Here is a 25,703-nt window from a genome sequence, read left to right as displayed (position 1 = left end):
CTGCGTGTCTTTCAAAACAGTTAACACAATATTAGGACACCTAAATATTACACCTTGCGTACATTTTCTAACTTGATTAAAGAGTTGAAAGTGTTTATAAGCAGACCAACCAAAAAAGGTTTTCTGTCATTTCAATATCATTAACAGAACTTGCTCAGGCAGTGGGTGAGTTGAGTTACTTTGTATACTATGTCCATTTATTGACATATCCTGTCAATTTGTCTTTACTTAATAAAAAAAAGAACTTGTGTACTTTTTCATAAATAAAGTTTTATTTAAATATTTATTTAAATGTGTTAATCATGACTAAATAATAATGTGAACTATGAAATAATGTCAATTAAAGAAAGATTTAGGTTATACTGTAATTTTATATTTTAGATATAATATCTATTCGTATCAGAACAGTTTTGACTCAAAAAATGCTGTTATTGTTTTTAAGGTACGTCTGCCTTCTCCAAGCCTAAATGTCTGACACCGTCAATGCTTATAGACATTTTTCACCAATCTTTACCTGAAAGTTATTTCAAACTACGCTCAATTACTCCAATGTTCAAAAAGGAATACAATTTGTGTCTTAATGATCACAGACCATTGGCATTGACCTCAATAATAAAGAATATATTTGAACAGCTAATTCTTTAATATTAGACAGATAGATAGATAGATAGATAGATAGATAGATAGATAGATAGATAGATAGATAGATAGATAGATAGATAGATAGATAGATAGATAGATAGATAGATAGATAGATAGATAGATAGATAGATAGATAGATAGATAGATAGATAGATAGATACTTTATTAATCACAAGGGGAAATTCACATACTCCAGCAGCAGCATACTGATTAAAAAAAACCAGTATTTAATTAAAGAGTGATAAAAATGCAGGTATAACACAATAACTTTGTATAATGTTAACGTTTACCCCAACGGGTGGAACTGAAGAGTTGCATAGTGTGGGAGAGGAACGATCTCCTTATGCTTGAATGTCTTGATTTGTTCTTGACTCCACTAAGTTTGCTCACTATTGAAGATGTGGTAAACAATGGCTCTACAGCACATTTTCCAACACTTTCTTATGGGTACTTATGCCACAACTCATTTTGTGGATTTTACTTCAGCATTTAACACAATCATACCATAGCAAATTCTTCCTGTGACATCACATATACGGGGCGGCATGGTGGCGCAGAGGTAGCACTGCTGCCTCGTAGTAAGGACACCTGGGTTTGCTGTCCCTAGTGTGTGCTTGGTGTGTGGGTGTGTGTGTGTGTCCTGCGGTGGGCTGGTGCCCTGCCCTGGATTTGTTCCTGCCTTGCACCCTGTGTTGGCTGGGATAGGCTCCAGCAGACCCCCGTGACCCTGTGTTGGGATATAGCGGATTGGATAATGACTGACTGACTGGCTGACATCACAATACAATAGCCATCCTGGATACATTAAAAAAAGGAGGATTCACAATCAAAAAATGTGATTTACAAATAAAATAAATAAGAAAATGGGCATAAATTACACAAAATTGCACTTAGTTTTATAACTTGACAATAGTATTCACTGAAGGCTTGCATGTCATATGCCAGTAGTAAACAGAAAAGTAACCGGTGCCCCCAAGTTCTCTTTGTTTGGAGCATTTGATAAGCAGAAGGGTAATGTTCACCATGCTACTAGTGAATGACAACAGTTACTAAAACATTGAGGTACCTTTTCTAAAATACAGATTAAACATGCATATGTTGTACTAACATGTGACATAAGGCAGATGAGATGGAATTCACACACAGTCCAAGATGCTAAATGCCAGGGAATCAGAATAGGCCTTGACCTGGAAAAATGCTGTATCAGTTCCCCAGGATATTAATTACAACTTTTGTTCAAACCTGCAGCAAGGCCAGACATCTGAATAGGATGAGCCAGTTGTTTTCATATATTGTAGTCTAAGAAAGCAAACTGCTTACACCACTGGAAAATATCAGGAGATCGGATTCTTCATACTGAGAAAACTCGCTCAGTTTGGGTTGTGTCGGCGATCCAGTGGGTAAAACTCTGAACTAAAAGGAGTCCGGAATCCCAAGGTGAGTGTGTGCTCATACTAGTTACTTTGATCACTGCTCCTTGTGCTTCGTTCATAATGGGCCAGTGTAGCAGGAGTTTCTTTGGGTTCTGCCCTTCATTTTTGAAAAGGCTTGCTAATGGGCTCTGCATGGTCATAATCACATCTAGCCGTTGACCTGTATGCTAGCTAATATTGTCTGGGCTGGGAGACAAAGAGTGGTAGGGAGACGGCAGCAATGTTGCTAGTAACCATAGCTGAGTGAGCCAATTATATCAGAGCATTTTTAATTAAATTTAATGAATAAACATTTCTGAAGGACACAATACATTTTATAGTATAGTATAAGATTTATGTTTAATTTTTGTGCAACAAAACTCTTTTTTTTTCTCCTCTTCAAGTTCCAAGCATAAACTTTTGTCATCTCTGACTGGGTGGCCCCGATGTCTCTGGGGGTGGACTAGTCCCACCATTACCCTTATATGGTTCAAACATGACATTTGCAGGTAAATTCCTAGAATAGGAAAAAGAGATCTGACTGTCTGTCCATTTCACAGTCATCTTCAGTCAGAGGCTTAAGTACTGGATTGTAAACCCTGAAAAATTCACTTAAAAGACTAACACTTCCACAGTAGAAACATGCTAAGAATGTATTCCAAGAATTTTATTTGTGAGCATCATGAATACTATTTAACTCAGTGTATCCAAATATCATTTACCTTGGTCCACATCCCTCCCTTACCATGATGGTTGAATTCAGAATTATTCAAAGCAAACCCACAGAGTCCAGATCCGAACCCAATAAGAAGCAGCAGTTTACATTTGTGAATGGTATTTATAGAAGCCAATTAGATTTACCTGTGATATGACACATTCAAAAGATGGGAAGGAGATGAAATTAGTTTAAGTGTTAAGTGGGGACTCCCTAAAACCTGTGTAACATGTGCAGCTTTACTATGTTAACACTTTTACACTATGGTTTTAGATAATGCAGCTTGAAACATCACAGCTTCTACCTCACTGAATCTTAGCCTCTTCTCTAGGGTAGTGGTTTCCAGTCCCAGTCCTCAGGGACCCTTGTGGCAGCAGGTTTTTGCTCCAGTTTCACAATGTGTGAATTATTTTACTTCTAATTGATTGATTAATTAGCTGGTAAATTTGTCTTGTGTTATTTTGCTTTCAGAAAAGATCAGTAGTGTGAGATTTATATGCAGTAGAAGTTTAAAAATATGCATATTTTTCTCAATATTTTAAGACTCAAGTTTTGTCATTTACCTATTAATTTACCTATTTCTGTGGTGTTCAACCTCCCTCCCCCTAATTGAGTCCTAATGATGGCAATTAAAAATGGGCCAAGGCAAAGGGCTGTGAATGGTTATCTGATGTATTGTAACTTCTGAATCCCACTCTCCCCCTCCATCCAGTATAGAAGTTACAGTACAACTGCTTATTCATTAAACCATTGATTTTACAGTTGTCTTTAATGCTGCTCAAGAAAAAGAACATAAGAAACTAGAACTTTTCTATATGGGGCAGCTGCTTGCATTTTATCTGCAGAAAACAACTAGCCATTTGATTATATGAAAGAACCAGTTTGAGGTGTTATTTCCTGACTACACCATCTTTCTAGGGTTCGAGAAGTCAAATAACAGGACATCATCAGGAACAAACAGCAAAGAACCAACCTCCGGTTCTTTAAACTAGATACTTCCATTAAACAAATAGCAAATGTATTACTGATTAATGGAATTGATAACATAATTAAAGGAAGAGTTTGGTATTATTTTGTTATTGGTTATTTTGTCACAAACATGGTATATATGCATTTGCCATGGAAAATTGTGAAGCGGCAAATGTTTAAATTAAAGAAAACATTTCGTATAAATTTAAAAAAATATCTTGCCCTCACTGGTGCTTTACAATGGAAGCTATGGGGCACCAACAGAAAATAAAAGTTAAAAAAATTACCAAATACATCCAAGGCAATTGTCGAGTATTGATCTGTGTCTTGTGATTATACAGACATTGTAAAATAGTTTATACATGTCATTTTTCGACAAAAAGCACAATTTTATGAAATGTAACCTTTTCAAAAGAAGACCAGCTGTGCCCACCACCTCAGGTTTGTCTTCTGCTACAACAATCTTTCGTCCATGATTTCCTCTCAAAAGACAAAATCACAGTAAACTTTCTTGCCATGCAGTTGGTTTCGTTCTCACTTATTTCTGTATTTATGTGAGAAATCACACAAGCAAATGGAAAATGTATTCATTCCTTGAGGAAATACAATGATTATTTCCAGATCCTTTTTGATGTCTCAAACATGCATCAGAAACATGAAAGGCATGTTTTCTTTTATTTAAACATTTGCCACTTCATCGTTAAGTTTTTAGGTTTTTATTTTCCCAGTGGTGCCCTTATAGCCTCCATTGTAAAGTGCCAGTGCAGGCAAGATATTTTTTTTTAATAATTCTATTTAAAAATTCTATTACTTTTTCAGAAAACGCTTTACTTTAGAACACAGTTTTACATGGGAAGTACACATATACCGAGTTTGTGAATAAAAATAACAAAAATAATTTATTTTATTTATAGGCACCTTTCAAGGCACACAAGGACACCTTACAGAACACATTAATAACAACAGTCACAATATAAAATTAATAAAATATTACAGTACAATAAAACCAGAATAAATCTATACTAATAAAAGGCAAAGCCCTCACTGACTGACTCATCACTAATTCTCCAACTTCCCGTGTAGGTGGAAGGCTGAAATTTGGCAGGCTCATTCCTTACAGCTTACTTACAAAAGTTAGGCAGGTTTCATTTCGAAATTCAAAGCGTAACGGTCATAACTGGAACCTCTTTTTTGTCCATATACTGTAATGGAGGCGGTGGAGTCACGTATCGCGTCATTGCACCTGCTACGTAATCACGTGAACTGAAAACAAGGAAGAGCCCCAAAGAGCGCTGAAGAAAACATTCTCCATCAACTCCCACACTCCCCCCGCCCTTCCGCACATCACGGCATTTTCGTTAATGAAGTGATGTAATACTCCAGCTCCACCTTCTTCACAAGTTCATTCACCAAATTATTTGTCAATTATATTTCACAGTAAGAATTTACAGCACGACTCAAACGCGGGAACGAAGGTAAATGACGTTAATTGTTGAGTGTCTTTTAATACTGTGTAAGCATACATATTAACACATGTGCAATTAAACGTGTGCATTTACGGGGTGATTTCTCAGGCTTAAAAGCTCGCCTTTTATTAAAAAGGTAAAAGCAAACTGTTTTCATTCTGAAGGGCACAAACCACGTTGGATTTTTAGCCGTTAAAAGCGCAAAAATGTCGGTACACCAAATAAATAAGCGCAACATATTATCAGTTGTATTGTATGCTTACAATACATATAGAAATGTGTTAATCGTTAACTAATAGTATGGGATGGTGTTTTTCGACTCAGCTACTGATGCCGATGGAGACCAGAACTGTTTTGGAAAAATATAAACATCTTGGGGCTGATCTGGAAGAAGGTAGCGCAGCGTTTTGATTTAAACGATTCCATGTCTTGGTGGGTTTGCGTAGCTTATTGTCAATATCTTTACACCTGTTTTTAAGACTTATTGACTGAAATGGGCTTTCACGAAAAAAGTTAGGGCTTTGCTACAGGATACACCCTCCAGAAGTTAAGGAAGTAAAAATAAAGGTATATATTTCTGTTTTATTTAAACCTTTTAAGTTCGTATGCATAGCCCCATTTGGCTGTTTTAGTTTTTTTTTTTTTTTCTTTCTTCAGTAATATTTAATCTCCTTAAAGAAAAAGAACATATGCATTTTACTTTTTTTGTATCTCTTTAGTAATATTTTAGTGTAAAAGGATAACCAGTATTTAAACCTTTGATGTTACTTTATAAAGTTATTTTACACAATGTTGAAAAATTAATAAGAAAGCTACATATTTTGGCAGCTGCTGCTTTAATTTTCAATGAAATGAAAAAAGCTCTCCAAGAGAAAACCTCAATGAAGAAGAAACAGTTTGCACTATCTAAAAAGGAGAAACCCTCATTTATAAAGGTTTGCTGCAGATGACTTAACTGAAAATAAATTAATACTTCCTATGTGTATAATACATATTTATCTATTTGACTTATGCCTTTATTCCAGCAACTTGCAACATCTGAGGTACAATTTGTTACATTACTTTTGTTTTTTGCAGCACAGGCAGGTGAAGTGACTTCCTCAGGGTCACACAGTGGTGTCAGTACCAGGATTTGAACTGACAAGCTCCGGGTTTGCTGAAATATTACTGAAGAAAGAAAAAAAATGAAAACGGGCAAATGGGGCTATGCATACAAATGTCCATCCATCCATTATCCAACCCGCTATATCCTAAATACAGGAGCCAATCCCTGCCAACACAGGGCACAAGGCAGAAAACAAACCCCGGGCAAGGTGCCAGCCCACCGCAGGGCGCACACACCCACACACCAGGGACAATTTAGAATCGCCAATGCACCTAACCTGCATGTCTTTGGACTGTGGGAGGAAACCGGAGTACCCGGAGGAAACCCAGACAGACACGGGGAGAACATTCAAACTCCACGCAGGGAAGCGAACCTGGGTCTCCTAACTGGCACCTTTCACTACGCCACCATGCCGCCCGCATACAAACTTAAAAGGTTTAAATAAAACAGAAATATATACCTTATATTTTTACTTCCTTAACTTGTGGAGGGTGTATCCTGTAGCAAAGCCCTAACTTTTTTCATGAAAGCCCCTTTCAGTCAATAAGCCTTAAAAACAGGTGTAAAGCTAAACTTGCAGCACCGCTATTCAATTACACTTGCCTAACGCCTCTCCTAAGGGGAGATACTGTGGGATCTGGGCATCAGTCAAAGCACCAATCACAGGCCCGATTAGAAAGTGGGAAGCTGTGATTTGTCGTCTCCCTCCCATGTAACAATCACAGCCTGTGTTACAACGCACTATGTATGTATGTATATATGTATATGTGTGTGTGTATGTATTTGTGTATATGAATGTGTATATATATGTTGATATGTGTGTATATATATATATGTATATATATATATATATATATATATATATATATATATATATATATGTATATATATATGTGTGTATATATATATGTATATATATATATATATATATATATATATATATATATATAATATATATATGTGGATGTATATATATGTATATGTAGATATGTATATATATGTATATATGTAAATGTATATATATGTTTACATAACCTCTTTAACACACTACTTCTCCGCTGCAAAGCGCGGGTATTTTGCTAGTACAATAATAAAACTGAACTTAAATGTGTCAGCTAAAATTATCAGACAGAATAAGACAGATTAAAAAGATGTCTTTTAAAATAAGATTTAAAGGTAGGAAGAGAGTCAATATTATGAATGTCTTGTGGGAGAGAGTTCCAGAGGCGCGGGGCTGTTCAACTGAAAGCTCTAAACCCCATGGTAGTCAAGCGAGCAGGAGGTAAAATAAGATCGATAGAGGAAGAAGATCTAAGGATACAAGAAGGAATGGAGATGTGAAGAAGATAAGAAAGATAAGGAGGTGCCAGATTATGGAGGGTCTTGTAACTAATAAGCAGAATCTTAACATAAATGCGATTTTTAATAAGGAGCCAGTGAAGCTACTGAAGGACAGGAGTAATATATTCCATGGAAGGGGTTCTGGTAATAATATGAACTGCAGCATTCTGAACAAACTTGTAAAGAAGTTTGTGAGGAAGACCAGAAAGGACAGAATTATAATAATCAATACGAGATGTATCCTGAGCATGAACAAGAACAGCGGTGCTGGTAGCTGAAAAAGATGGACGTAAACAGCTGATATTTTGTTGATGGAAATATGCAGACCGAGTAACATTATTAATATGCGCCTCAAATTTTAAGGTACTATCGAGAATAACACCTAAGCTGTTAACCTGGGAGGAAGAAGAGATTAGAGAATTATCAATAGTCAATTAAATATCATCACATTTATCCAAAACAGATTTAGTTCCTACCAGAAGAACCTCTGTTTTATCGCTATTCAATTTAAGTAAATTGGCAAACAGCCATGATATAACTTCCTGCAGACAGTCAGGAAAGAAGAGTGGAATCAGGCTTAGTAGACAGAGCTGGGTGTTGTCAGCATAACAGTGAAAATGAATGGCAAATTTCCTAAAGAAAAGACCAAGGGGCAGAAGATAAATAACAAATAGAAGGGGACCTAAGACAGAGCCCTGGGAGACACCAATAACAACTGGGCAAACTTGTTGCAAATAAAGTTGTGAATAAATAACCAAATGTATCCTGTAACATAGATGTGTCATTTTATTCATCATGCCCAATACTCACTCAGATTTATTCACCCTTCTTGAACTGACAAAAGTAAAGCTTTGTTCTCTCTTTCTCTCTCTCTGTCACTCACTTGCTCCCACCACTGCCGTCCTTCCTGTTTGCACAGACTCGGCAATCAGGTTGAACTACATACAAGTCAATACACATTAATATACCGACACAAAATCAAATTTTCATGTTACCTTTCATATGAATGCTTTGTGTTTTATGTTAAATGTGTTCCCATTTTTCACAAATATTTAGCATACCAAAAAAAATTTTTTTTTTTTCAAAATCCATACTGACAGAAGAATTTAATTTGATGTACCAGATCAACTCACTCACTACTATATGGAAGAACAAAAACATGGTTCAGTAATGTTCTACCAGGACGTAATCCACACTTCCAAAGCTGAACTTTGACTATGAGCTGGAATCTCCATTCCAATGTCCCAGGCAGGGTAAGAAGTGTAACCTCCTGACCACTGGAACACAAGCATTTGTGCTCCTTTTAAGAATGTGATGAGAAATAATTTACACTCAAAAATATTTTTCCAAAAAATGAGAGGTTTGTGTAATATGTGAGGTAAAAAAATATTAGAAGGGTTGCTGACATGACATTGCATCCAACAGAACAACAGGAGTGTGCAACTGACAGGAAAAGTGGAAGAGGTGGAAGAATGTCAGAAGACAATATAAAACTCAGAGAGAATTAAAATAGTAAAATCTTTCTTATTAACATTAAATCTATGCAAATTTTAATCCTGGAGAACCTTTAATATGCTATTGTCAACCATTCAGTTTTTCTGATTCTATTTAATTTAAAAATTATTCTCAGGAAGTATGAATTGTTTGAACTTGAACATATATGTACCCCTTCAAGCTGGTTTTCATTGGGTCAATGAATTTTATCCTTGGAGGAAAGAGCTGTTGTTCATTTTATGTGTACTCACTGTATGACAATCATTTTTAACATATTTGTCTAAACTTACTTCAGCGGAAAATACAACAATGGCACACAACTGTACTCACCTTGACCTCCTTAATGTATTTTTGGACCAAGGCTGTTGATTGTTCTTTGGTCCAGCTGATCTTGCCAAGGTCCTCAATGCTATTTCGAATATCACTACCATTCATGCTGCACAGCTGACTGACAGATAATCCCTTTGTTGTGTTTCCCAGGGTTTTCAACATCTGTGCTGTTAAGGGTTCTGACCCCATTGCAGTTTTCATCATATCTGTAATGATCTGAAACACAAGATTCAACAAGAACATTGTATGTGCAGTATATTTATAGTAATTGACCAACACTCTGCCTTCAACAGAAAGACGGTGGGGTGAATTTCAGAATTGAAACATAATGACAAGCCATAAAGTTAGATAAAAAATTACATTCTCAGCAAGGATCAACATCTGATTAAGCAAATCGACTGAAACAAAAACCTGCAGCTACCGTGAAACCTCTGGGATTGAACTTGGGAACCTGGGTTTAGCCATTGGAAATCCTCAGAAATTTGTTTACAGATAAAGAGAAGACATCTAGCGAAAAAAAAAGAGCCAAAATGTTAAGTGACTGTAGGATAACTTTATTTTCCAAGAAACTACATGTGAAAGGTATGGTTAGTAAAAAACAGTAAATGATAGGTATGTCTGAATATAAAGCATGATGTCTAGCCGGGGGTATCCAATTATTAGCATCCCGAGATCAATTCTAGGGTCAGTGGTCACTAGTATAGCCATCAGGTAAGGCTGACACTAGAAAGCTCAAAGATAAACCACACTTCTTAAATATGAAATGTAAAAAGATATTTCTGGGGTCCATGCTCTTTTTGTAACCATTGCTGGATTTCAGAGTCCCATCCCAAAATATTAAGGTAACCCTTTGCAACGTGCAGTCTCTAACAGGATTTTCACACATTCTGAGCATGTATCTAAATACTACAATTATCACCCATATGCCCTTGGGTTTCTGCCTGTGTCCCTCTGATTATTCTAAATTCTGAGATCCTCCATGAGATCTGTGAAAGATCCTGTCAGGATTTATCTCAGCTTAATTTTTTTGTGTTAAATGCTTTTCCTCCCGTCCCCTTTTCTTTTATTTGTTAAATATCTTCAATGTAGATCATAGCCAGTAGGGAAATTGCCTCATGCACAATCAGATGCTGTTGTTCTTTGGGGTGCAGCCACTTGAAAAGACTTTAAATTGACCACTGTTGTTCACAGCTCTTCATTGTTGGTTCACACATTTAGGTTGTGTTTGTATCTTTGGATATATTTTGTAACAGTTTCATTTGCACAGCTCTTTAATATAGTATGTATCAGGATTTTCTCTTTAGACTATTATTCTTGTGCCTTGGCCTTGTTTTTAATCCATGTTTTAGCTTATGATTAAATCACTCTTATTTAATTTGGTGTTCTTTATTTTGTTATTTGTTTTAGCTGTCCCATTAATTTTATCTGGTATCTGTGTTAGTTGATTAATTAGTATTGTGTTATTGATAATTTGTACTGCTTAATTCTTCTTGGGGCCTATTATTGATCTTTCTCTTTTTAATAATTATTAGCCGACGCCCGCCGTAACAAACGACGGTGTAAGAATAGGAACGGAAAATGGTGAGAAAGGAATTCAGAAATCAAGTAGAAATAAATACTTCTTGAAAGACGCAGTGTGCATGTAGAATTTCCGGCCACGTAGGATTACATGTGAAAGTGATAAATAAATCAGGCTTTCCGAATTTACGTTCTATGGCCATGGCATCCTGACAGTTTTATTGCATGTATCTTGGACTTCCTGGAAATGTGGATGGTAATATGATAATTTTGCCTACACATACATTGTTATTTTCAGTGTTTACTTGCAGTACATCTGTATTCAAACATTGTATTGTTCCACGCGCAGATCTTGTTGATGTAATCTGAGATAGTTTAGACACGCTCCCTCTGTTTTAACATACGCATCTATGATGTACTGTTGGAATAGTTTGCCGCAGGAGTGCAAAATACTAAATGTATTCCTCATTGCTAATCTGTACGCGTAAAATTGGCATTTAGTAAGCCTTATTTGCTTGGCAATTCTTTTATCGGGAACATGTTGTAAATCTTTGTGCCAGCCAGTGTCTCCGTAAGGGAATAAAAGTGGGTAAACCATAGGATCGCAATTCATATTGAGCGTGGAAATCTGTTTACAGGAGTTGCATATGGGATAGATGCAAATGTCCCTTTCTGCAGGAATTTAGCCATCATCTCCTATGAAAATCGCTGCAATGTAGGGGCATTGTATCGTCGTAAATCCTGCCCAGGGTTTTCCTTGAAAACCATTCGTACAGATGCTGTTGGATTGGTCTGAGCAGGGTTGATGGTTCTGAGCATGGAATCTAGCTGGAGAAGTACATTTTTGCTGCATGCAGAGTTTGCTTTATTTTGTAAGCGTACTTCAGTAGCTTGCACTGTGTCAAAAACATACAAATGTCCATATCCTGGAAAGGTAAAAGTGTTAGCATATAGTGGAGAGATTTGGTGATAAATTTGCCTGTGTATTTTAAAACAGTATGGTCCGTGGCCAGGAGGTTGAGTTATCTATGCACCCATGGAAGCAAATGGTAGAGAAGAGTTGTATTCTCAAATGTGTTCACGATAATTTTTAGCTTCTGATGTTTGCTGTGTAAGAAGCTGTTGTAAAAACACAGGTGGCTCCCGCAAAGGTGGTAAAGCTACTTTAACGTTGTGGCAGCACCTCGAGTACTTGTTGGATGTATTACGCACAGCAGGCCAGTATAGTGCATGACATGGAAGACGACGAATAGGAATCGAGAAATGCCGTGTCGGCTGCATGTGGGCGGGACCGGTTTTGAAGTGGAAGCAGGACGAACCAGAAGAGAAATATATATAAGAGATTGTAATTTAATCAGTTTCCTAGTTTGATATAATTATTTCATTATTTGGAATTATTTAATTTGATTATTTCTTTAAATAAATAATTTGATGCATTATTAAATAGCTTCTTTTAAGTTTGACTTTTTTTACTTAAACATTTTGCTCTTTTTATCTTTCGCCAAGTCAATCATTTTCTTTCTTTTTAGTTTTCTTTCGTTTTAGTCATTCTGGTGTGTTTTTGAGAATTGATTTGTTGATATTTGTTTATTTATTGAGTGTCTGTAATAAGTCAAATGTCCCACTTGGGACACATAAAGTACCATCTATCTATCTATCTATCTATCTATCTATCTATCTATCTATCTATCTATCTATCTATCTATCTATCTATCTATCTATCTATCTAGCACAGGCTTGTTTTATAGATATATAAATTGCTATGTAAACAATAATATAAATAGATGGGTTATGCAAAATATGTTATCTGTAATAAATCATAATGAATATTCCATTTTTTGCTCACATAGGAAAGCTATGCAAAATATAATTTTTAATAACTTAATCAGCAGGTCAGCGGCAGAAAACAGCAAAGTAAGTAAGTTCAGCATCAGCTTTAGAGCTCATTCAGTGTATCCTATGGAATGTCATCAGATCCCAGATGTCTTAGGGTATGCTAGCTAAAATATGAGTGACCTTCTCCATCACTATGCTCCTGTTCTCCCACTAAGGTCCTCTGATTCTGCTCTTATTGCGCCCCTAACCTTCACTCTGTGGGTGACAGGGCCTTCTGTTCTATAGCGCCCAGACTTTGGAATGACCTCCCAAAATTAATTAGATCAGCTGACTCCATTCATTCTTTTAAAAATCAACTTAAAACTCATTTGTTCAGGGAAGATTTTAACTTAACTTGACATTCTGCCCCTTCTTTGAGTTTACCTCTCTGTCCAGATGCTCAGTATAATTTCTGTGTGTGTGTTATGTCACAAATTATGTTATTTATTCAGGCTTTCTTTTAGTATTGAATTTAGTATTTTACTCTGGTTTACTGTCTTTTATTTGACTTAATGCTTTGTGTATCCTGTATCTATCTGTTTTAGTGTTCAGGGTATCCAATGTTACATATACCTGCTGTTTCTTTCTGAGACTCTGTGAAGTGCCTTGAGCATGGGTCAGGTGCTATATAAATAAAACATTTAGACAGGTTAAAATGTATTTAGCTCATTGTAATTATTATTACAGTATTATTAATATGTTGTTTTCTAGGTTTTTAATGTTACTAAACAAAATGTTAAGTGGAAAATTACTGTATCACAACATTCAGAGGCATATGTAGAGCTAAGTCACACTGCAGGTTTATTTTTAACTATGTCATAACAATAGCATATTATATTTAAATTAGTTTTGATTGGCTAACATGTTCACGCTTATATATAATAACGTAACAAGCATAAAAATTTTGAAAGACATTTTCTGACATATACACTACCCTCCATAACATTTGGGACAAAGACACATTTTTTTCTTGATTTATCCCTCTGCTTCACAGTTTAAAATTACAAATCAAACAATTCAGGCATGATTGAAGTGCATGTTGGAGACTTTCATTTATGGGTATATGCATACATTTCAGTCACACCATGTAAAAATAACAATACTTTGTCCACATGGTCCCGCCCATTTCAGGGTACCATAATGTTTGTGACATAGTAATGGCAGGTCTTTTTAAGCAGTCATATTCTTTACCTTGTTGCATATCCCTTCCATGCAATAACTGCTTGAAGTCTGCGATTCATAGACTTCACCAGGTGCCGAGGATCTGCTCTGGTGATGCGCTGCCAAGACCCTAATGTACCTATCTTCAGCTCATGCTTGTTCTGGGGGCTTGTCCCCTTACATTTTCACTTCAAAATATGGAAGGCTTTTCAATTGGATTTAAATTGGGTAACTGACTTGACCTTCCAAGAATTTTCTATTCATTTGCGTTGCCTTATCTTGTTGTAGGATGAAGCGAGCTTGGATGCATTTACTCGAACTTGAGCGGATGTTTCTATATACCTTAGAATTCACTGAGCAACTGCCATCAGCAGTTCCATCATCAATGAAGATAAGTGTGCCAGTACCTATGGCAGCCATACATGCCCAAGCCATAACACCCCCACCACTATGTTTAACACCCCCATCATGCCACAGGAAAAAAAAAGTATGCAAATAACCTTAAATGAAAGTCTCCAATGTGCACTTTAATCACATCTGAATTGTTTGATTTGTAGTTTTAAACTGTGGAGCAGAGGGGTAAATCAAGGAAAACATAATATCCCAAACATGAATGAGGGCACTTTAAAGTGCTCAATAACATCCTGTTAATTTAACAGGTAGCCTGTGATTTTGACCACAGTGAATGTAAGTTTTTTCCCAGACTGCTTTGGCCTGGAGTGAGAATCACATAATAATGTTTAATGGTGTTTGCTTTCTATACGGGTATAGTTTAGGACTGAATGGTGATTTTTATATATCGAATATATATGGAATTATATATCGAGCTCATCTGACTCACATTAAAACTGTCCAAAATGTTTCCAGGGCAAGATCCAACCTGCGAATGCTGCAACCAAGCTCCTGCCTCACTGGGTCACATGTTCTGGGCCTGCACCAAACTAACATCATTTTGGACCAAACTTTTTAAGTGCCTTTCAGACAGCCTTGGGTCACAATTCCTCTTAACCCACTAACAGCTGTGTTTGGTGTTCTTCCAGACGGACTTGAAGTGGAAAAGGACAAGCAAACGGTGACTTGGCACGCAGACTTATTTTGTTAACTCTCCTCTGATAAGTCAGTGGGAAACCGATGTTTTATATTATTTGAAATTGGAAAAAATTCAATTCTCAGTTAGAGGATCTGTACAGAATTTTTTTAAAACCTGGCGGGATCTAATCAATATTATTTTAGAATAAGAGAAATAACTATTACCGCATTTAATTCCCTTCTCCTTTTTTATTTACCTATATATATTTCTTCCTTTCTTTTGTTTATTGTTGCCTTATTTAAAAGCCCTAAGCAATTCTCCTTTGGCTAAGCTCTCCTTCTCAGGGGTGGGGTTTGATTTGTCTTCAATTTTTTTTTTGTGATAAATTGATCTATTTGTATGGAATGTTTACAATAAAATTAATAAATAAAATTTAAAAAAAAAAAGAACTGAATGGTGATGTAGCAATGGAAAACCTCAAGCCAAGGTAAAGTGATTCCTGTTGTCTGGGCAGGCTGGCACATGTAGAGAGGCAACCTTCCCACCAACCTAATAATGGAAATAAGTGGAAGTGTGATAGCCAAGCATCTCAACTCACTGGTTGAAAATCTGGTGCTGGGTCACACAGATAAGAGCCTTTCAATGTTCAGAAATGACAGATGAAGAAAGAATTATTAATGACCCATCATTGTGTATCTTTCCAGTAGCAAGATATCAATAAACCTAATTGCATGTTCATCAAAGAATGAGATAACACACAACAAACAATCAGAAATGAAGGTCTACTTTTAAATTTTTCATTCATTTTTTAGGATTGCAGGAAGAGTGAGGCTATCCTGAGAGTCACACACACAAGGCATAAATCAGCCTTGACGGGGCTGTCAGTCTATGGCTGGGCATATCCATGCAACTTTATCAGTTCATCAGTTCATTTCCTAAACCCATTCATTACATCTTTAGTGTCACTGGGTGACAGAGCCTTTAACAGAATCTTGGGAGAAATCTAAGAGGAGGTGTCACTCCACTCAAACCCATGCTCACTCATGCAGGTACAATGTGGCATCACCAATTATCCCAACATGCAGGGCTTTGGAATATGGTAGGAGGAAACTACACAGAGAGAAAATACAAACTCTACATTGATAGACAAGCTAAGAGGCGCCAGTGTCAGTAAAGACACCTTTACACTGACTTAATTTTAGATCAAATAAAAAAGAAAGCTATTATTGCTTATTAAATAATAAAAAAAAATTATCTGAAGTGCAGCATCCCAGACCTGTCTGATATGTTTATGTGCCAGGTATTTAAATTGAAATGTAATAAAATGTGGAAGAACCTTGTTAGTTCCAGGATTTTTGCAACCAGACATCTGAGGTAACAGGATTTGGCTCTGGTTCTTGTTCAGTGAGCCCACATTGTCATAGAAACAGGCCAGAGCGCCGAGCCTGGGAAAAGAAACAAAAAAGTAAACACACTGATTAGAAAAATGGAGGGACGAGAGACGTTTTTCTGTTCTAGGGTTCCCCCACAGAGGCTGCTTGCTTAATGAATCAACAGCTCAAAGAAACTGTTACTAAGCATTATGTTGTTTATTATATGTAATTAAGCTCTAGAGAAATGCATATTTTTAATGACAGGGCTGTACGTGGAATGGAACAAAACAGAGCCTTTTCAATTAATTAATACAAAGCAAAAAAAGCAGACAGATTCTCTTTCTGCAGACTCTTCCCAGAATTTGTTTTTGGAAGAAGCACAATTGTTAGAGAATGAAATTCTAATTTCTGAACAAATTTGCTTCATTGTGCCTAAGCTATCAGAGCTGGTTCATCTGAGCCCCTTGGGATTATACATTCTGTCTTTTGTGTGGCTTTTTCAGAGAGGTGAAAGCATAATATTCAAGAAATTGAACACAATGGTACCCTTGTGTTTGTTTTTTAATATATGCTGCTTTTACAGAGTGATAAGGAAAACAAACAATATTAACTTCAGTGAAGTCTTTTGACAGTTGTGTAAATAACAGTGTGAAAGAAAGGAGAAGTCCAAATTCACACTAATGCATAAAAGGTATTATTTGACAAAGCCATTCGATAGCGGAGTATGAGCTTGTTCAACATGGAATCATATGCAGCATTCTCATTTATGAAATGGAATACTGCATTTATGTCTAGAAGAAATGCGCCAACTATATTGGTTTAGGAGCACCATAAACAAGTTGTCTTACCCTTTGGTGACAAATTACATCTTCTACCTCTATAAATCTAATGGAAATGGATTATCTTTGGGTAAACATTTCTGATTAAAGGTGCTTTAAGGAAACTATTGGCAGCATTCAAGTATGTGGGAAAACTTTCCGTGCTGGCTCAACCTTAACAATTATGATCTTTGCAAGATTCAAATCAAGTAGAGTTGTAAAAACATCAATGAGGGCTGGTTAAATGAATGCTCAAACTAAAAATGACATGTTAACTTATTGCAGGTGTCAGATATTGGGTGTGATATTCGGTCCATGCTATTACATGGTGTGTTCTCTTTTTAATTTTACAGGCCATTGTCCTAGAGGAAATGCACTCAGATAAGTCAGGGCTGTGAAATTTAGATAAGGTGTCCATCTCTTTTATGGTTACAAAGAGACTATCTTGAGGGTTCAACACAAGCAACCTGTTTTTCCTTCTATTCATTTCACAGTATTATCTTAAGTTGTTACTCTTCCCCTAATATTTACTTCCATGAGATATCACATTCATTGAAAGATGCTGTTAAAAATGTTATGTTTGTTTTATGGCATAAGTATATATCCATACACAGAATGTTATTTGATGTGTATTTTCAGATGAAAAATTGTAGTCTTCCTTATTCTTAATGCTAGTTAAGGTGGAAACAACACAAAATAATTTATTTGTTGAACATTTCTGCCCTTAATCAGTATTTTAATTTTCTCTCTTCATATTCCTTCAGAAAAGGCAGGAATTTATAGTTAGAAGGTTAGGAAGATATATTTTGTATTGTACAAAAGAAAGAAAGTTGTTATTTAAATGGTTTATACAGAAATATGCAAGTTGGATTATCTATTCATTGTCTCGATCGGGTACCAAGTAAGAAAATGATAAAAAAAACCACACAGACTTCTTTTACTAAAATAAATGTATTTTGCAAAATTCTTGGGAATGTAAAATCAGAAAACTAAAAAAAAACTAGCTGAGGACCTTCTCTCTCTGTTGTCCTTAAAAATCCATTTCCTACATTCTTATTTGATTTAATTCCCTGAGAACATGGAAGTCTGATGAACATGGACGGAGGTTCCACCAGACTTCACTCAGATTTGTTGGTCATTCCACTTTGAAGCACCTTTAGAGGATTATAAGACTAAAAAACTACTAAATTGCTACCTATTTAAAACAATTATATGTCTAATTTAATTAATTTAGCATTAAATACAGGTTGGACTAATCTCATCTTATATAGCGCTTTTCTCACTACTCAAAGTGCTCAGCAATTGCAGGTTAAGGGCCTTGCTCAAGGGCCCAACAGAGCAGAGTCCCTATTGGCATTTTACGGGCTTCGAACCGGCAACCTTCCGATTGCCAGTGCAGATCCCTAGCCACAGAGCCACCACTCTGCCACTATACAAGTAAGGGCAAAGCAGGCTCTTTTGCCATAGGAGACTGTGTTCCTTTAATGTGGGAAGTGACATCCTTCACATTTTCTACAACTCTTTGATGGCTAGCTGGGCTGGTAACATCACTTCGGGAGAAGCCCACCGAATCAACAAGCTAATTAAAATGGCAGGCACAGTAATGGGTCACACTCTGGACCCCTTGCAGGTACAGTAGTAGCAAAGGAGAGGATTGACACATTGCCATTATGAACAATGCTGCACATCCTCTCTCTGACACACTAACACTGAGGACTTTCTGCCAATAAATTATTTAGCAGAAGCGTGTCAAGAAACTCTAAACTGCATCAGTTTAAATACCTAGGGGTAAACATCACAAGTGAATATAAAGATGTTTTTCAACAAAATTTTGCTATCAGCATGGAAAAAATCAAATAAGATGTGTACAGATGGTCTACCCTTCATCTCACATCAGCAGGGACAGTCAGTACTGTCAGGAAAAACATCCCTCCCAAGCTTCTTTTTCTATTCCAGACCATTGCCATACACAATAACAAATAGTTCTTTCAGAAATTAGACTCAATTATAACTTCATTTATTTGGAATTTGAGACATCCATGCTTTCAAAGGGTGACTCTACAAAGACCTAAAGCAGAAGGAGGCATGGCACTACCTAGTTTTCAATTTTATTACTGGGTGGCAAATATACAAGCTATAAAGGCCCTGAACATTGACACAAATTGATAAATATTCACAAGCCTGGTCTGTAATAGAAATAACATATTGCTGTACTTCTTTATATGCCCTGATTTGTGCCCTAGTAAATACAAAATATTGTGAATATACTAATACACCAATTGTTCATAAAATCACTCAGAATATGGAACCAATGTAGGAAGCACTTCAATGCACCTGTACATGATAATCACATTTTTCTACCCTCTTAAACCTACACAGTATTTGATGTTTGGGATCAAACGTCTAGGATTAATACACTTAGAGAACTGTATATAAATAATGTCTTCACATCTTATGAACAATTATGTTTCAGATTTAACATACTATCAACATAATTTTTCCAATACTTTCAAATCAGAAACTTTGCTAAAAGGAACCTACCCAGTTTTCCACACCTCCCACCTGTTCTAGTCAAGAAGAAATGCTGTTCAGTCTTGCTGTCAGTCAGACAGCATCTCAACAATATATAAAAATATCTTAAAGTCTCTACCTTTCAAAGATCCTAGGGTATGGTGGGGGAAGGATCTTTCACTTAATATCTCAGAAAAGGAGTGGAAGGGAGCCTTGCATAGAACATACTTATTGTATCCAGACACAAAAACTCGTCACACACCGGTTTTGCCAAACGTTTTTTTTGTCTTTATTCTTAAACCTTCCCTTTCCCACCAACCCCAGTTCACCACACCCCCTTTATTCCCATCGTGCCCCTTGTCTTTTATGAAATCAACTTCATACAAACTCTTAAAGAAACACAGGGTTCAAATCCGGACATAACAATACTCTAGCTCCATATACGCAAGGCATTCAATCATTCAACCTAATATCTTATATCAAGCACATTTATCTCATTTAAAATTGTTCATAATGTATCCAGGGCAAAATTTAACCTGTAAGCGTTAAAATCTAGCTCCAGGCTCACTGGGCCACATGTTTTGGGCTGGCACCATATTAACATTATTTTGGATAAAAATCTTTGAATGCCTATCAGATAGCCTTGCTGTCACAATCACTCCTAATCCATTAATATCTGTGTTTGGTCTACTGTACTCCCAGATGACCTTAAAGTGGAGAAGGACAAATTATTTGTAATTGCCTTTACCTCACTACAAGCATGTAGACTTATCTTGCTTGACTGGAAGAATCTCTGCCCACCTGCTATATGTCAGTGGGTAACTGATGTTTTATACCATTTGAAATTGGAAAAAATCTGGATCTGTTCAAAACTTTTTAAAATATGGCAAGATCTTATTAATATCATTTTAGAGTAAGCGTTTATGCCAGGGAAAGAGGCATTCTCCTTTCTTTGCTGTTTTTAAAGGATTTGCTTTTGCTGTTAGTTCCCCTCTCTTTCTCTTGGGTGAGGGATGAATTCCATTTTGTTAAGCTCAACTTGATTGTATTTAATGTTATCTTCTTCATTGTAGAAGTTAGACTTGATCGTATGGAATGTTATTTTCTTCAAATAAAGTTAAACAACAAAAAAAAAACAGGCTACTGGGGCTCATTTATACCAACAGCAATACATATGCATATTTCTTCACTGGGATTGTAACTGCCAAGTCAGAAGTTTTCCTCTGTCTGTGTGAGATTAACTGGTGATGGCCTACTGTTCTATGAAGAGTGGGTTTCTGACTTGACTGCCTGATGTTGCCAACATAGGATGAGATTCCACATGTCTCATAAATAGAAAAAGGGGGTAAAGGTAATGAATTAGGAAAACACACAGTGGCACAGAAGAATTGGCAAAAGACAGTCCTGTCTGCGGGCTATGAGCCAGCGAAGGTAACCACCAGGGCAAGATGCTTCCCTAACCAAGAAGCGGATAAAAACAAAACAATCAGTTCACCACTTAAGCCTGTTATTCAATTAGGTTTGAATCAGATCTTCTTTGTAACTTTTAGATAACTTATTACAGTTATTAATTAGCATTGAATATTAATATATTTTTACAATTTCACATGTTGACTGAAGCATTTGTTAGGCCATATCATCTGGTGATAGCTAGGCAGGTACCAATGGCTTGTGTGTGTACAATTTATGTGGTAGAATAACAGTAGAGAATTTCTGTCACACCAGCTTAAGTGAAGCATCTCTTCTGGGATTTCATACACTGAAATGTCAAAGCTGGATCAAGAATTTTTAAACCCCCTAAAAACAACCAGCCAGACCATTGATGAGAGGGGAGAACAGATGATGACTCAACTTAGGCAGAGTGGCAGATTGGTGACAAAATAATAAAAATAATAAAACAATGGTCGGCAAAGAGGCAAACTAGAAGGCACACTCTTGTGTGCTTTGTTTGGCAGCCAATGACACAACCAAAGTTCCAAATTGGGGTCTTCATACGCAACTAAAAGTAATAAGGTGCTGCTATGGCTAAAGACCATGACTTGTAGAAGGTGAATGATTAGTAGAACGTCATTTTCCCTGATAAACTGCACTTCCAGCTAATTCAGCCTGAAGAAATAACCAGGATTTGAGTCCATTGATCTATCCCGTGGGATGTCAGGCATGTCAGTGGGTAGTAGTGGTGTAATGGTGTGGGGTGTGATTTATGTGGCACACCTTGGGCCTCTTGATACATGAACAGAGCAATGCCTGAATGTCATAGGATATCTAAACATCAATTATCTAAAATTTCCAAGACCATGTTCCAGTTATCTTAAGTTTAAAGATTGAAGAAAATATTAATTATATTCATTCAGATGTATAATTTTTGTTTGCTGTAAAAACAAAATTCAGTAGGCCCACTTTATAGGATTGCAGAAATCTCAACTATGGACACGTGTTTACACTTTACATTTTAACTAATTAATCAATCCTATTACCCTTATTTGGATTAGGTAGGCTCAAAATTATGTGGATGGGTAATTAACTGATTATATGATGCTGAGACACACTGTAACACAGCTGCTGAATTGAAGTGTTTCTTCTGCCATGGGCCTAATCCTGAATGGGCAAGCTCCAACTATTTATATTAATGACCAGGAAAAAGTAGATTTCAAAATATGGAGGTGAAAGGATGAGTTTCTAAAAGCAAGAATGTTGAAGAGCAATACAAGGAGACTTGTTTCCATAGTTTGCTCTAGTCTTCAGACCTCTGTACTTACCAAAGAAGTGATAAAAGTTTTAGCAAAAAAGCTTTACACAAGCAAGACACCAAAAATCAGAAATATATTACAGACAGCTTGGCTTTAGAAGTAGTCACTGACACCCACTCACCTGGCAAACACGCTCTCGCTCATCTTAGGGTTCAGGCATTGTGAGGACAGTTTGGATATTAACATCTTTCCCTGTTTCTGGTTCAGATCATACATCTGCTTAAATGTGTCGAAGAAAGTACTTTGATTGAAGAATTTGCAAAGCTGAAATTGGAAACAATGGCAGCAAGTGAATCAAAGGAATAGCAGCTGTTTGCAAGAGTTAATTGTGAATGTCAGTGCAAATAAATAAATGTTAAGTCATGGACCATTCAGTATGATTAAAAAGCCATTTGACTTGAAAATACTTTTGAAAAATTAAATGACAAAAAACAGTTCTTTTAGTTGTACAGATTATTAGAAACGTTTTAGAACAAGAAGCTAAATTGAAGACTCCAGGTCAGGGACACTTTAAAACTTCTCCTTAATACTGTGACAACTGTTTCATCTTAAAGTACAAGACTTACCTAAGGTGAGAGTACCCCTTAAAGCTAGCTAAAACTTAAATGCAATCCTTGAAACAGTGGAAATCTCATCCAGGACACTTAAGTAAAAGATTTGAAAAAGAAGGGAAGAAGATCATTTTTCAGACTGGGGCAAGCTACTAAAATATTCACTTGTTTGCCATCATTGCCTGCTATGGTTCACCCACACCAATTGGACTGAACTTTCTTATGAACCTGAACACCAGGAATATAACTGCCTGAACTATTTTAAAACTGCATGTTGTTCTGTTTTGAATGAGGCTTCTTTATACCAACAGCAACACACATGCATAATGCCTCACTGGAATTGTGACTGCCAAGTCAGACGTTTGTCTCTGTCTACGTGAGAATAACAGGTGATGGCCTTCTGCTCTATCGAGAGTGGGTTCCTGACTTGACTGTCTGATGTTGCCAGCATAAGCTGTGATTCTACATGTCTCATTAATAGAAAACGTGAGTAAAGGTAATAAATTAGGAAAACACACAGTGGCATAGAAGAACTTGCAAATGTCAGTTCTGTCTGTGGTTGTGAGCCAGCAAACGTAACCACTGGAGCAAGATGCATCCCTAACCAAGAAGCAGATAAAAACAAAACAATCAGTTCACCATTTAAGCCTATTATCCAATTATGAACCTGAACACAAGGAATATAACTGCCAGAGTTGTTATGAAAACTTCATGTTGTTCTGTTTTGATATGATAGACTGAAAAGCAAGTCACAGAACGTGACTTTACATTTGTACAAGCTGATTGATCAAACTTAGATTAACTTAGATTGTAATGAAATACAGACCTCGTCTGCAGTTATTTGGTCAAGGTCAGAGTCAGAAATCTGAGGCAGAAAACGGCCAAGGCTACTCAAAGCATCTGACTTCAGCCAAACTGGTTGCTCTGGACATTTACCTGGAGAGGAAAAAGTTATCTTTTTCAATCACAATTTCTGATATTGTTGATACTCAGTCTGAAATGCCCATTTGTTTCATTTAAAGTAAAAAATAAAAAATAGAGTTTATGCAGTAATTGTGTTCACTAACAATGCCAACATTCTTTTTGTGTAAAGATTGTTCACCGCAACAGTTATTCAGAAATGAAAAATACTTATATTTAGTATGAACCAAACATGCCAGAGATAAAATCAGAATATGAAAAACTAAGAATTTATAAAATGAGGCCTTAACCACATTCAGCTATTTACTACATATTTAACTGCTTTTGTATATTGCATGGTGGTGAGTACCAGATAAAACAATATGACCATTATAGGAACAGCAGCTCTGTTGGGATAGTCATGGACAGTAGCAGAATGGAAGTGTAAGGTGCCAAAAAAAACTTTGGAGGCCATTGATGAAATGGGAAAATGGAGGTTGACTTGCCTTTTGCAAGTTAAGAGATGGACTACAGTTAGTCCAATATTAGTCATGTAGAACCATGGAGAGCAAAGAAAGAAAACATCATTCAATTTTTGTTATCATGGATGAACTACTCATGTCAACTGAAGCAAGATAGACTGAACACTCCAAAGATTGAGTCCAAAGATTTAACCTGCTGGGTGTCAACAGTGCCAACAGATTTGTGTATGCCACTGCCAATCAGAATTTTAACCCTTTATTAGTAGCATATTCGTGACTGTGTTTTGTTTTTGTTCGTTTTTTTACAGGGTAATGGTGTGTGCCATATGGTTAGCAAGTTCTGAATGGCTCCAGGAACATGCCAGTGAATTCTGCTTAATGTAATGCCACTACTGCCACCAAATCACAATCAGACAGAGCATATAAGGGATAAGTTAGAACAAAATACTTGAAGTACATGTCCTTCAGAGGCTCATTTGAAATACGGGCCTCATGGGTTTAAACGTCTGCCAGCATTAATGTGGCACAATTTAAAAACAAAAGAAATATTGAGCTCTTCTGAGGAATTCAGCCTATTGAAAGAATAAGTAGTTTTGATAAATGTAGACATACTAAAGTGACCCCTTAGTTTACTTATTAAGCCTATTGCTTCACCATAACCTATGCTGGATTAAAATTATACTTTTATTTTAAATATAAAATTATATTATTAGGATTACACATGTACTATATAGCCTAGTGGTAAGCAGTGCCTCCTAAAAGATCAAAATCCTGGCTTTGATTTCTGCCCAAAAACTGTCTATTCGGAGCTTAAGGAAACTCTAGTGTCCCAAAGCTGTGCATGTTAGACTAAGCAGATTTTTTTGTGGCTTTAGTATGTGCAACTGTGCCGTGTGATGAACTATTGTGTTCTTCAGGACTGGGTCTTGCCTTGCCACAAACATAGGCTTAAACTGTATGTGATTCTGTAACAGAAAATAGCTGATTTGGAAAAAAGATTAAACATTAATTATGGATTGACATTATGTATTGTAACCGAGCTTTCACTGTTTAGAAGAGGATGGGCTTAACCAGTGCATTAACTTGTCTTAGACTATATAGCTGCTGTCCTTTCCAATTAAATCTTTTTGCCAAGTAAAGGTATAAGCATGAAAGGAAAAACAACAGAGCATGGGTCACTGAAATGCAGATATCTTTCCTTAAAGGAAGTGTTTTGAGTAATGCATGAAATGAGACGTCTTCTACGTGAAAGTAAGGAAG

The 25,703-nt window shown here is 36.4% G+C and overlaps 1 protein-coding gene across 1 annotated transcript in view; it reads right to left on the bottom strand.

The window, feature by feature from the left end:
- Positions 1–25,703, bottom strand: part of LOC127526646 (uncharacterized) — a 103,181-nt gene that overhangs the window by 34,580 nt on the left and 42,898 nt on the right. Inside the window, exons 10-13 of the mRNA XM_051922588.1 lie at positions 23,888–23,997; positions 22,632–22,774; positions 16,395–16,503; positions 9,475–9,690 (exon numbers count right to left, since the gene is read on the bottom strand). Coding sequence (XP_051778548.1) covers positions 9,475–9,690; positions 16,395–16,503; positions 22,632–22,774; positions 23,888–23,997 — 578 coding nt within the window. The remainder of the gene's footprint in view (positions 1–9,474; positions 9,691–16,394; positions 16,504–22,631; positions 22,775–23,887; positions 23,998–25,703) is intronic.

Source organism: Erpetoichthys calabaricus, chromosome 2 (assembly GCF_900747795.2).
Source record: "Erpetoichthys calabaricus chromosome 2, fErpCal1.3, whole genome shotgun sequence".
NCBI classification, from domain to species: Eukaryota; Metazoa; Chordata; class Cladistia; order Polypteriformes; family Polypteridae; genus Erpetoichthys; species Erpetoichthys calabaricus.
This window is presented reverse-complemented; position numbering and strand designations above follow the sequence as displayed.